General features: G+C 36.9%; 1 protein-coding gene across 1 annotated transcript in view; it reads left to right on the forward strand.

Moving 5' to 3' along the window:
- LOC144637249 (enolase-phosphatase E1-like) overlaps positions 1-14,967 on the forward strand; it is a 22,815-nt gene continuing 7,848 nt past the window's right edge. The window contains exons 1-5 of the mRNA XM_078496380.1: positions 1-157; positions 6,947-7,048; positions 10,847-10,926; positions 11,957-12,091; positions 14,020-14,152. Coding sequence (XP_078352506.1) covers positions 32-157; positions 6,947-7,048; positions 10,847-10,926; positions 11,957-12,091; positions 14,020-14,152 — 576 coding nt within the window. The 5' untranslated portion in view covers positions 1-31. The remainder of the gene's footprint in view (positions 158-6,946; positions 7,049-10,846; positions 10,927-11,956; positions 12,092-14,019; positions 14,153-14,967) is intronic.

Below are 14,967 nucleotides of genomic sequence, written 5' to 3' on the forward strand. Positions count from 1 at the left end.
TCCAGGGTCTTCTCGGAGACGAGTTTTCAAAATGGCGGTCTCGTCAACGATGACTTCGGGCGAGAAAGTAGAGAAACGTTTGATCAGAGATGAGTTTGATTACGATGCTGTTTTACTTGATATCGAAGGGACAACAACTCCGATTTCTTTCGTCAAGGTACATAAGATTATATAGTTGTGGTCACCTGCCCAATATAAAATCAAGGGTATCCGGTCACTTTGTTCCATGTCAGGTTGTTCCACAAAATAGTCAGTTCGTTTCACACAATATAGTCAGATCATGTCAGAAAAAAATATTTAGTTAGAAATAGTTAGAGAAAAATGTCAAACTAGCGAGAATGCTCCACTTTACCTCGTTATTTTCCGTGCTGGAAATTTGTGCGCACGTTTCGTAGTGTGAAGTTTGTTTATGTTCGCGTTCGGTGAATTAGGTTTGACCCATCTACATCCGCAATTAAATGCTTCTATCTTCATCGATCAAAACAGAAAAACAAAAAAAATCAGACGTCTTTTCTTAAGTAAGGAAACATTTACGCTGGAACACTTTCAAACTTAGGTGAACTAAGTCATCAGCACAGGTAATTTGCCTGATGAATCAATCGATGTATTCCACAATTGATTCTACAGTTGTTTCAATATCCACTGTTGAATCAAACGCGTATGATTTCACAGAAATCAGCTGAAGAATCAAGCGCTTGAATGCGGCATATTCGAAGAATCAAATGTTCATTTGTGGAATTATTATTTTGTTCATGCGAGGAATCAAACGTTTTTGAGAAACAATGTGAAGAATCATGTGCGGAAAACATGAAATCTCGTGTAGAATCATACGGTGAATTCGAAGAACCAAATAGCCATTATTATTGAATCAAAACCCGAAATTTTGGAGAATATTGCATAAGTTTATGTTTATTTTAAAAAAAACACTTCGTGGCTTTTTTTGCTGAGTTATCAGTCACAAAGTAGGTAAGTATGTTATGTAAAAAGTTACCCCTGCTTTGAGCGAGCCACTGTTCCGCATAAGCTGCAGCAGTGGGCATAGGTCTCCTGAGTAGTGTACTCGTCTGGAACATCCATTAATCTTCGATGGTTAACAGTGAAGTTCCGGTGAGTTATAAGGACTACAAACCTGCAACACTTGTGGTACCATCTATGCTGTCCATGTCATCACTGAGCATGCGTGCATATAAACAAATCAGATATTTCCTCTGAGCATTAATAGGTGCGTAAAGGTACCCTTCTATCAGTTGCGTGAATGATATTGCGTACACAATTTGGCTGAATCAAATCCAAACAATTCTACGCATGGTTGTAAACTTAGGAAATAAATTGTGTGATTCCGCAAAGGATTGCCTCGAAGAATAATTGTATTAAATAGAGATATTTTAGCCTGTTGTTTGATTCTACATACCTGTGTAATAAGTCACTGATTTAGTTGAAGCCATCGCATTTTAATATTTCCCGGTCTCGGAGGCACGAATGAAAATTACCGCATTTTACGGATTACTGCAGTGCTGGCTCCATTTCCTGATGTAAGTATTGTGGACACGAAGTGCAGGTAGACAGTGAAGGTAACAGACTAAGGACCGGCGAAGGAGTTCTGATTATTTTATTGATATATGGGGGTAAAGTGCGACTAGTAATAAGAGGAGCTTTCCACTGCTGACTTTCGTCGCGCAAACGCTGCCGACAAGCAGCATTGGGCGGATTGTCTTCCTTTAATAGAATCAAACATTTATCTGTCGAATCGAGCATTGGAATAAATATTCATTTGACAAACCACCTGAAGAATCAGGCATATAATTCATTGGAAAGTCAAATGCATGCGGTAGGTTGAAAAAAATTAGAATGTATAGGCATGCAGCAGCTTTCGCTCTGTTTCGCGAAGTATTCCACACTTTATTTACATTACTGTTTGCATGTTTAGTAGCTACTGTAGTTTATATAAAGACTCAAACAACTGTGTAGCCGCACAGTCAAGTGGTAAGTGCCTCGCTTCTGTAGCCATGCGTTCTTGGGTAACATCTTTTAATTGTTTTGATGGCGAAATATATTCTCTGTAAAACTGCAGCTGGTCGATTTTGTCATCCCGCTTGATTCTACAGACAATTCAAGCCTTCAGAGGAAATCGAGAAGGTTGGAATTACCGGTATACGGAAGATAAAGTTATCGATGGTTAAACGTAGTAGGAAAATGACCTGGAGGGGAATTGAAAAGATTCGAGATAGCGGAAGGTTCGAATTATTGGGATACAACTGGATTTATTTTAACTATTTTACAGGATACACAATTATTATTTTCCGAATACAATGGCGATGTATTCTTCTTTTGCGGAGAATGATAAGTAATAATACGTGTGATTCCCGCTTGATTCCACAGACCTGTGAAATACACTAGATCGTTAGTGTTTGATTCTACACACAACAAAATTATTTCCGAATACAATGACATATTCTACTATTGTGGAGAATCATAAAGAATAATTCGTATGATTCTACAACTGTGCCGAACCAAACGCAAGAATTAAATGTGTGATTCGTCAGGCAAATTACCTGTGCAGCCGACGCATTTCAAGCCCCACCGTACACATTACAGAAAAAAAAAAAAACGAGCAGGGAGTTCTTCTTTACGTTTTCATCGAGCAAAAAGATTTTCTTATCATTTTCGTCATTTTAAAAGTAAAGCAATCTTACAATTCTTTGAAACATTTTGATGTGGAACGAAGTGACCGTAAATATCTGATCGATGGAAATGGACGATCAGAAAGCTAATCGATTAGTATTTGTCGATTAATTAGTTGATTAAGAGCCATACATCTTTCTCTTGAACTAAAAGTGGTGAAAACGGGAACGTCAAAACTTACAGCTTACATTCGAATCGACTTTGAAGACCAAAAGCCGCGTACCAGTGTGTGCGTTGTATCTTCAGCTATTTCAAACAGGGACGGCGGAGCAATTTTCCAAGTGGGGGGGGGGGGGGGTGACTAGTGACTTGAAGTGGGTGGGGGGGCTTAAAAGACTTTTCTCTTAGTAAGTCTTTATTTTTTCGGAAATTCTGAGGGGCTAAAGCCCCCCAGCCCCCGGCTCCGCCGTGCCTGTCAAAGACTAACCAGTTACCTCTACGAAGGTCTACAGGCAGCATTTTAACAAATTTGAATTCAGGACAAGTCCCTCGCTGTACATTGATTATTGGCAAGCGACGTACGACACAACAAAAACATATTTACATTCAAGAATCAAAGAAGTATCTGAGATATCTTATGTCCTAAGTCAGTGCTTAAATTCAACATGACAGAAAGCTGCTGAAATTGACAAAGTGTTGTTTTTGAACGAGAAAATTCTTTGGGGGAACTTGATAAGGTGCATTCATGGGAAAGCAGGGGTGACGCAGCTTAACACCAAGTGCTTATCTATATTTTTATATTTCAATAACCGTCGATCAACTTGATAGCCATTTACAAAAGTTGATCAAAATCGATAATAAAAAAAACCCGATCGATCAATTTCTATCAATTTCCGATATTAATCGTATCTATAACAAAATTCTCGATTTTGATTGGTTCTGCGCGCGCCTATTTGTGCGTAATTGGCGTGCGATCACGTGGGTGTCCAATTTGAGGTATCCAATTTGAGCAACTTAAATTGGATACCTGTAATTGGACACCTACGCCATCCGCGCGTCAATCATATGCATTTGAATGGGTTTTTTCTTCCTGTTTTCTTACTTTTTGTGCAGCCAACTGAATTTACCTTTGACTTTTCCTCACAGAAAAGGTTCCTAAAGACTTCCTAACCTCGAATTTTGTTATTGACACGATTAATTAGTAATTGGACCTCGTGTCGTACAATTCAGAGAGTAATCGTGCTCGTAATTTCAAATCGGCCGAGCGCGCAGCGCGAGGCCGATTTCGAAATGACTCACCCGATTACTCCCTGAATTGTACTCCACTCAGTCCAATTACTATTACTAATCTATTTGATTGGTATCTATTACGATCCATTTTTATGGAATATTGAAAATATCGATTAGATATGTCCTGATAAAATGCACAGATTTTGAGCTACAGTGGAACCCCGATATAACGATCTTCGATATAACGACATTCCCAATATAACAATGAGAATTAGGAACAATGTAAAATCCTCCCGATATAATGTTTGGTTAGCGAGGAGGCGGTTTTTTTTTTTTTTTTTTTTTTTTTTTTTTTTTTTGGAGGGCGGGGGCCCCCTTGGGGGGGGGGGGTTTTTTTTTTTTTTTTTTTTAAAAAATAAAAAAAAAAAAAAAAAAAAAAAAAAAAAAAAAAAAAAAAAAAAAAAAAAAAAAAAAAAAAAAGATAAAGTAGGTAAAATAAACTATAAAGTAACTAGGTCTCGAATCTTCTGTTTGTCTATCCCGAGCTTGTTTTTCAAAAACTTAAGAAAGGCAGTGAAACAGAAAGGGTCTTCATTTTTCGCGGCAAAATAGATGTACTGTCTGGCCACAAGCAAACAAAAATTAATACCCCAAAAAGACTGCTTTTCAGGATGAAGAGCAAATAGAATATCGCGTTGTTGGAGGTGAATCTGCGGATTATTTTTCGAATTCCACCAAGAAGTAAACTTAGTCCAAAAAACTTTACTTGAATCACATTCAACAAAGAGATGCGTCAGTGTTTGTCTGCCATTGCAAAGGTAACATTTGTCGTTTTCTGCTAACTTGTCTCTAAAAAGTCTACTTTTTTGTGTACAGAATGTTATGGTTGATCTTAAATTGAAAAACTGACATTCTGACGTCGAGAGTTAGCTTAAATGGAAGTTCATAAATATGTGCAATTTGCTCAGCAGAAAAACCTGCATTATCAAGCTTGCCCCGTGAGGTGGGTTTCTCAAAAACTTTTTTTGTTAGTATTTGTCTTAGCGTCTTGTTTGAAATACTTTGTATATTAGTAATCTTATCTTTGCAGTCGTTATTTTCGGTTTCCCCGTAGGTACCCTTGAGCAACTCTTTCCAGCTCAAGGGGATAGCATTTAAAAGCCCTAAATACTGCAAGAAGTGTGTTTTTATACCGAATATACACTTGAACTCGTTAAACGTCAATAAATTTCCGTTCTCAGAAATCAAATCTTTTATGTATTTAACTCCGGCTTCATACCACGGCCTAAAAAATACAGATTTTCCCGCAATTGTAATAAATCGGTTGTTCCAAATAACCTCATTTTCCACATCGTTTTTGCTTAAGGGAGTATGAGCCACAATCCTCTGCCATGCATCGAGTACGTCTTTGTAAAATAATGGTAAACAAGAAAGATGGCCTCGATTTTATGCAAAACAAGATGGCGTTGATGGCGTCCCAAGTGGAGCTTAGAAACATTATTATGTTGGAAAAAAAGGGTTAAAAATGTGTTTCCAAAATTGTAATTTTGCCCAAAAAGGCCATGGAGAACATTAGAAAGTTATCATCCAAGGTAGCAGAGTTGTCTTTAGCCACCGCACGTCATAAAAAGAGTGGAAATCGAGTAAGTCAATGCGTAGTTTCGTACGGAGTTCGTTCGCAGGTAAACCAGCGTATTTTCCTGCAATTATGTTGCACAAAACTACAAATTGTTAGAATTAAATGCACTGAGAGTGGGTATAAGACGGATCGAAATTGTTTTATCACTTCTTTGAATTTGTGATATACCGTTATTCCTAGAAACACTAGACGTTTTGACGAGGAAATCGTTGTGTGAATGTAATATGCGTGTAGTGGATTACTGTGTGAATTGTCTGTATTTTTAAGTACTTTGTGGAATTTTAAATCGAAGTAAAACTATTTCCAGAAGTTTGTAGAAGTTTAAATCTCGTTAGTGCCAAACAATAACAGGTCAAGTGAAATAAATAATTTTTTTTGCGTAAATAATATTTCGTTCATTCTATGTTCTTTTGGCTCGTCACACAGTCTTTCCACACTTATCCTCCTCGCGTTAAGTGAGGTATAAGCATGGAAACTAACTTTGACATAAGGCATACTACTTGTAGGCCGACCATGTCGGTTTTTTTGCCACTGCCTGATTACCTTGGGTCTATTTCACCTATAGGTCGAACGCACTCCCCTAATCTCTGATTACTACTAGTATTATTAGTACACCGTCACATTTTATATTTGCAAAACATCGAATTTAATGCAATAACATTACAGTAATCGAGTCATCTCTTATGTTTCTAAAAACAACTCTGTACATTGATATACGAAAATGATACTGTGTTCTAAGCCTTCTTATCAAAATTATTCTCTTTATCCTCCTCTTATATGCAGTAAAAAGTACTTGTTAGGTTTACCCTGATATAACGATATTTTCGTTTATTTTGCGGCCATATAGTTAAATATCCGGAGTTTCGATATAACGATTCTTCGATATAACGATATTATTTTACTGCTCCCTTGGCATATCGTTATATCGGGGTTCCACTGTATATGTATTTTTAAAACAGGCAAAATATCGCATTTTCCTATTTTGCGAAAAACCTGTCTTACTGACTCACAATTCTGAAATTTTTTAAGGTCATACAGGCAGATTAATTTTGTGATAAACGTCATTGAAACTACTAGTGCCCAGTCCCCCTTATCCTTTCGGTCATTCATCTTGACTATTTATTAGCATTGGTATATGATGGCTGCAAGCTGTAACATACAGTAATAAGAGAAAGAGAAAACATTTCCAGAGATTTTATGCAAGAAAGTCATAAAAAGTTGGGCTCATTTTATAGAAATATTCCATTTAAATAGAATTCCATTGTGTTATTACTCTCAAATTTTTCTAGCCATTACTTCAAAGCCGAAATAGTTAGAACCCAAAAATTGTCACGAACAAGTGTAGCTGGAATAACTGCAGAGTCATCTTAAATTTAGCTTGGACTGTTTACTATTTACTGCTAGCTAAATTGATTTGAATGGCAGTTGTCAACTCCAAAGTTAATTTTTTCTTAGGATGTACTATTTCCATATGCCAAGGACAATGTACAGGGATTTTTGGAAAGAACCTGGGAGACTGTTCAGTGTAAAGAGGATGTAATGGCTTTAAAAAGACAGGTACAATAGTAAGTAATGTATAATTGTGGATCCCAAATGACGGCTTTGTTCAGGAGACTTAATTGTGAACAGCTGAGAGATAACTACTGAGAATTTTTTATTAAATGATTTTTTTTTTAAAAAATTAAACTGAATTTTTTGAACATGTATTATTTCTCGCCTTTCATTTCTCATTACTGACCTTATTGAGGTTGCAAGGCTGTGCTCTAAGGAAATTTTCTGGGAGCCCTTCAGGCTCCCAACCCTGCCAGGTAGGGTGCCCAGCCCTTCAGGTTGGTCGCCCAAACTAATTAATTATTCAAATTATTAATTATTCAATTAATAATTAGTTTATTAATATTATCATGGTTTAATAAGTTAATAACTAATTAACCAATGAATTTAAATCATAAAACCAATTAAGATTTCTTGTTGATTATATTTAACAGCACACACTATTAAATATATATTTGTTGCTTCTTGTCAATGAACAACTTTGACTTTGTCAGTAACACAACATTACATCAATGTTAATACAGAGAGTTTGTAAGAGAAGGTTGTTTTAAAGCCACAATAAGTTTTATTTCCAACGATCACATTATGGTATAACCTTAAACAAGTGACAGGTTAATGCATTACTGCCCTCTTATCTTGCTTAGTCTCTCTTGCAAAAAAATAAACACAACATTTCGGATTCATAGAATAATTATTCCACTCAGCAAATATAGCAGCTTTGTGAGTCGAAAAAGTGCGAATTCCTGTATGCTGTCATACGGACACCCATTGAAAATTTTCGCACCAAAATGGGAAAATTTCGTCCTTTTCGCCAAAATTCCTTACTTTATCTACTTTCATAAAAGGACGCCAGAGAAGTTAAGGCTTAAACAATTAATTGCAAGCTTTTCTTGTTTCAGCGGTTAATTTGTCGAGAGCTCAAAAAAAGTTAAGAACGTCACAAGAATTTAAGAAAGAACATTTAATTAGGTTGAGTTTCTATTCTTTCGACGGTCAGGCTGAGAGAACCACCGTTTGAATGATAATCTATACTAATCCATTCGATTTGATTAAGAAACGGATTGATTTAAACTTGCAGAAATTCATGAAACTGCAAACAATCTTATATTTATTTATTTTTTGCAATTCACCAAAGGTAATAATTTCACACACGGCAGAGTTGTTTGTTACTATTTTTAACGGCCACTGCATTTTGACAAACTTGTGATACATCAAGAAAATCCTTTAAAAGTAACGTAAATATCTCCTAAATCCTAACGTCGTTAAGAATTATCGTTTGAGATTACCAGAACGAGTCTAAAAACAAATAAATTCGATTTAAGCTAAATGATAATTACATTTTATCAAGATTTAGAGTGCAACAAGTTGTCGCTATTCCTATGTATGTAAACATCTGCAGACGAAGCCGAAGAGGCAGAAATTTGCATATACGAAGAATTTCATTTTATGTTAACACCAACGCACTGCACTAACGAAAACTATTAATATACCAAAATAAATGAAAACTAAATCATCTCAAGGAAAAAACTCAAGATTTCAACACATATTTTTTTAATGTTCGTGCATTTTGTCACGTGCAAAGTCAAGCTTGTGTTAAATCATGTGGAACGAACTTGACAGCGCTGGCAAGCGTAAATTTGACTTTGTAATGTGCGGAAGCCTATTTTCCCACAAATAACATTATCAATCAGCCAAAAACATAATTTTACAATCAATCTCCTGCTATACTACAGTGTGGAACGGCGAACAAGAGGGCCGGGTGCCCGGCCGGGCGAGCAGTTTTATTTTTCGGTCGCCAGAGACCAAATGTTAGGGCCTGTTTACAAGCAGGCGGGTAACCCTAGCACATAGGGTTACCCTAGCGCTCCCACATTTCTTCTTTTTTTCATCGACGTGTTTACAAGGCGCTAGGGTTACCCTAGCTGAGTGCTACTTGGGTTACCCTAGCTGCTAGGGATCAACCCTCCAAGTGCCTTGTGAACGCTCTGGGACTAAAATTTTGGAGCTGGCGACTAAATTGGAAACAAAGTCGCCAGCCTGGCGACTAAAATTGAGAAGAAGGTTTAATTTTTTTTGGGAATAATTTTTTTTTGCCGCCCCATAGGGGGGGGGCAAAACGCCAAAAAAAAAAAAAAATAATGGGGGGAGGATAACTCACCTACCTGGGACAACTTTATTTTGGCTCCAAAAAGCTAAATATGTTTAAAAAATACCGACAAAAACAGCGAATTGTGACCAAGAAACATCGTGTTCATTCACAATTTGTCGTATTTTTGCACTGAAACGGAATCATTTTCGAGTAACAGTTTCTAACAACAAAATTTTACAAGGTTAACTGAAGCGTAATCGGTGTAAGTTGACCCGGGTAAGTAGGGTTACCCTACCTGCGAATTTTGCTTGTAAACCCGGGCTATCTTCTAACCCTCTTGCTAGGGTAACCCTAGCACCTAGGGACCCTACCTGCTTGTAAACAGGCCCTAGTCGCCTGGCAACCGGGCATCGCTAGAGCACAGCCTTGGGTTGTGAAACAAGTTACAAATATAGTACAAAGTCCGTGGACAGCAAAAAAAACCGAAGCCAGGACCTAAGAAGAAAACAAAGCTGAATGTTGGCCGACAGTGACAAGGGATCTTTCGAACAAATGAACCTACCCATTGCCACTAAATTTTCTGTACCCTTCCCCTGCATATTTGACTTGGTTTTACCATTTCTCTCGCACACTGAAACTAGAAAAGGGGAACGAACTTGACTGTCACACTCTTTTTTGCCTTTGAATTCCTGCAAAGATCATTTTGCTTGCTGTAAACGGTAGGGGTGCCGTCATTTCATTGGCTGGCGTCATATGATGTTTGACAAAAGAGCGTAACATGTTTACAAATCTTCAAAAAGTGAAAAACTTGTTATTGTTTCTCGCAAGAATACCATATCTTTGAATGAATTAATAGGGTATGTAGAGTTGGCGGATTGTAACGAAATTTGGCCAGAAGAGTCGCTAAGTATTAAAGAGCAAACCTTTGTCAGGGATTTCGAATTCCAATATTTTGAATATTTCTCTTGTGACAGCTGCGGACGGAACAGGGTCAAAAAATTATTCAATACTTAATGCTTAATGCAGGGCCCCACTGAAAACCACTAATTGTGATGTGGGCTCCCTGTCCCTTAATTGTTGTTATTATCTACTTATAATTTTTTTCTTGTCAAGCTTTTCCCCCTCCACTTGCTACTTTTAGAAAAAAAACATTTCAATGTTTTTGTATTTTTGTTTAGAACCTTTTCACCCAAATTGTAACTGGTCTTGATGACAGCTATTCTGGATGGCAAAATCAAGACTGTCGTCAATACTTCAGTAGTTCCCAGTCCATGTGAGACACAACCATATAATAATATATTATAATAAATATAGTCTGGAGTCTGTTTGCAGATGGCTTAAGGAATGCCAATGTTAATTTAAAATGTATGTTATGTAATGTCAATTAAACAAAAAATAACAAAGAAATAGTTTGGATTCTGCAAATAATTTGTTTGGCTTAAAAAGCTTTGTGTTATTAAAGTATAAAACATAGAAAACTGTGTTTTTTGTTTCATGTACATTGAGTTCATAAAGCTGATGATATATAATGAAGAGGTGAAAGCCAATCACTATTACTGCCTGGTATATTTATATGTCTAAGGACACTTGTACAAAACACTCCCTTGTGGTTGCAGGTGTGTTGCAAAAATGTTATGTGTTCTCAAAATTTGCAGTCATATTCTATGACTGTAAAATACAAACTGGCTTTGACATTTTTTTTATTCCTGTTAAAGGCAAATGAGGATAAAGATATGGAAGGTGTTGTATTGATTCCTGAAGAAGATAGTTTATCTCAAAACAATACTGAAGCCAGGTAGTTAAGTATACATTATATCGCCAGCTGAATTCAGTAGGGAACAAATAACTGACTGTAGAAAATAGTGGGCCCACATTGACTACAGTAAAACCCATGAGTAAGAATCTGATTTTTAAGAACCTGTTAGGCTAAAATTTGCCTGTAAGACACCCTCTTATAAGAACCTCTTAGCCTTTAGCCTAAACTTTAATTTGAAAATGCAGGTTCTTACTCGCAGGTTTTACTGTAAGTGCCCATTCTCAAGGTCAAAAAATTTAATAAGCACCCAGGGTGCTTAATCAAATAACTGCAAAATAACGACAGAAAACACACCAAGTGCTCACTTGCATATGTGTAAACCAGTTTATAGCAAATATTATTGTGAATCAGAATTTACACTTGTCTTTTTTTAACTTAGGCAATATAATGAACGGAAATTTCATTTAGCAAATGCTGCCATGTTTGCTTGCCTGCATGACCAAGTATTGAATGTCATAATCACCTCTTGTGGGGTGATTATAGTGTCATAAGCTGAGTCTCTCAACCAATCACAATACCTGATTGTTATATTCACCTCTGAAAATTATATCAGTGTTGGTGAATGTGGTAGATATTTTAAATATCCCCTACTATTCACCTCTACTTTGGTGAATAATTGTTTTTTAGTCTCAATCCTCTTTGTGCCCTGTGGTGCATAAGGCAAGGCTTTATTGAAGTAGCATAAGTTGACCAGAAGAATATCTTCTCCCACAGTTCCACCAGGGGTTCCCCTAACAGTTTACTTGCACCTGTTGTAATTGTATAAGTTGAATAAGTCCAGGCCAGGGCTTATACCTGGGATATTGTGGTTAGATATATATTATGTCAATTCTAGTTTTAGTCACTTAAGGTGTAAGAAACTGTAGTTTAGCACCACCGTTAAACGGTTAATGACCTGGCTCCTCTGATCCAGGCAAAATGAAAACATTTAGCTGTACAGTATTGTAAGATATTGGGGTGGTGTAGCTCACACAAAAAAATATATATTAACATTTGTTTTCTTTTTTAGTAAAGAGATTATCATTAATGCTGTTGTTGAAAATGTCATCTGGCAAATGAGCTCTGATCGTAAAACAACTGCCTTGAAACAACTTCAGGGTCACATTTGGAAAGAGGCATTTTGTGATGGAAAGATAAAGGGAGAGTAAGTAGTATACAGTAGAACCCGTTAACTCAAACTTGGATAACTCAACCCCCCCCCCCCTCCTCCTCTCTAACTCACACTCAGTCCCATTTCTCTTGGAATTAACCCCACTTTGACCCCACCTCAGTCATTTTTACTCAGTTAAATCATACTTGGATAACTCAAATTTCCAACTAACTCGAACTAATTTTGTTTCCCCTGATCAAAAATTTACCCCGATAACTCCACTTTTACTCTTGGAACTCAGGGCTCAAAATAACGGCCGGTCAACGGACAGTGTCCAGCCAAAATGACGATTTGTCCGGACAAAATTTTGGTTCGGCGGTCATTTTGACCGGTCACATACACGGCTTTCAAATAAATAACACAAAAAAAAATTCATTCGCAGTATTGCTAGAAATTTTACAGTAAAATCATGAAATATCATAGCAGCTTGCAGTCACAAATTTTAAAAGAGGGCATCTTATAGGAAGCTCGATGAACAACGAGTCTGTTACTTTGCAGTGACTCAAATCCAAATAGCACAAGCACCCAATCTTCAAAGTTTGAGTGAAGTCTGAAACGATTTCTTTCTTATAAAATGACACTTTTAGCGATCAAAACATTTAAGCTTAAGCCTTGTACTCTTTAACAGCGAGTGTTTTACCTTATGAGGTGAAAAGCCGAAATTTTTGGCAGAATAGGCTATTGCTTCAAAGTCAATACTCAATATTTTGACCGGTCAAAAACGAGACATGACCGAGAAAAAATTGATTTGGCCGGTCAACATGACCGGTTAGTATCCAAAAATTATTTTGAGCCCCGGGAACTCAACATAGATGCCTGGGGGGTACTCCCATATTAAAGGGATGGAGATGCTCTACGGAAATTTTGAAAAGAACCCCTAAAAGAGACCAATCTGGGCGAGGCTCAAGCTATTTTAGACCCTAAAAAGATACCAAAAATCTGAATGGAGAATTTATATAATTTTGTATATTTCTTCATGTGCAACCCTAGACGAGAACCTGACTGCTAAAAATATTGCCATTTTGCCCAGAACACCCTAAGCGAGACCCAAAGTCCGAAATTTATACCCCTAAGCGAGATGGCGAGCATCCCTGTCCCTTTCATATGGGAGTCCCCTTCCCCCCCCCGGGCATAGATGCCCATATTGGAATATCCCTTTGGGTCTTTTTGTTGTGTTCATGTACCACAGCAATTTGATTTTAATCCTGGTGTGATAACAATCAATGCCAATTAGAAATCAATGACCAATCAATGACACAAAAAATTAATTTGATGATCGATTTTCATCAATTGTTCTTTATTAAGTTTTGACTCTGTATTGTTTTATTACATCAACTTAGCAACTCTTAAAAGAGGTCAGTACCTTATTTATTCACTTGTGCTATAATGTAATGATTACACTGGCATACAAGACATTTAACAAATACAACCATAAAAGTTCTGAAAAATTACTTAACAACAATAAAAGAATTGTTTGGGAATGAGTGAATGTTACATTTCTTTTCTTCAGCCCGGTATTCAAACATCCTGAAAAACCACATGTGTACCTGTTGACTAAAAGCTGTAAATGGAAGTACCCTGCTCGCATAATTGTTTTTTTAGGATTGTGCAAGTATATAGGTCCTCCCCAAAATAATAAGCCCATCATGGTTCAAAGAGAATTAAGACCACACATGTGATCCACATACAGTGTATTGTTGTAACTCCATTTCTAACCAGAAGTAGGGTCCCTGGGGGGTTCCAAGCCACCCCTCCACCCAAGCCACCCCTCAAACACCCTTTCTAAGAGATCATAAATTAGTGTTATCATAGTGTCCTCTTTGTTCCCCTGGAACATAGGGCCTTGTGCCTTGCATTTCTACAGCAGCATGCAGCTATATAACTTGTTAAAAAATCTAACACTTATTTACCACACATCGCAGGGTGTTTGATGACATACTCCCAGCTTTGAAACAATGGGCTTCGGAAAAAATTAAAGTCTACATTTATTCATCTGGAAGTGTAGATGCTCAAAAGCTTCTGTTTGGTAATTCAACATTTGGAGATTTATTACAGGTTGGTTTAATCAAATTTAACTCTGTTGCTTCCCGTTCGAACTATGTGCAGTGAAAGTGTTTCAAGAAAATATTACAATTTGGACTTGGGAGTTAAGAAGAAGAATTATTTATTTATTTGTAAAAGAAACATGCCCAGAAGCATACATCTGGACTTACAATTTCTTATATTAACTTATTGCTATAAAAACTAATTCAATTTATTACAAAAATTATGGAAAACAATAACTAAAAATAAAATTGAAAAGGCATCTGTTCCCAAAACAGCATTTATGACATTCAGTTCTGACATGTGGCAGAATGTAAGGATGTCCCCTTTTCCTAAGGCTCCTTGATCTCTTGGGGTTAAAGCAGTGCAGTTCGTGAATGAGATGAGTACTATCAGTAGTTACCTTATCCCATAAAAGCTCATCTACTTCAGTTATGGGTGTATATTTTCTGGTACAGTCGAAGCTCTCTTAACGGACACTCTCATAAGCGGACAGCTCTACTTACGGCCACCTTGTTGGAAACCCCGTTTTTACTCCCATACAAACTCTGTATTTTTACATTCTCGTAAGCGGACATTCCCGTAAGCGGCCGCGGACACTACGAGATTACGACGTAGACTTTTTCTTTATTTTTAAGCTCCCGTAAGTGGACACCGCAAATAAAATCATATAAAAAACCTCTGTATCTTGTATTAATCAATCAACTTCACATCGCCGTTCGTCACAATGATTTTACTGTAATTACAGTACCATATTTCAGTGTTTGTTTTGTCGTCATCCACGTCCGGTTACATTTCGAAACACCACTAAGTTGCATACCATTATG

This window comes from Oculina patagonica, chromosome 13, assembly GCF_052425735.1.
Source record: "Oculina patagonica isolate OP01 chromosome 13, crgOcupat, whole genome shotgun sequence".
NCBI lineage: Eukaryota > Metazoa > Cnidaria > Anthozoa > Scleractinia > Oculinidae > Oculina > Oculina patagonica.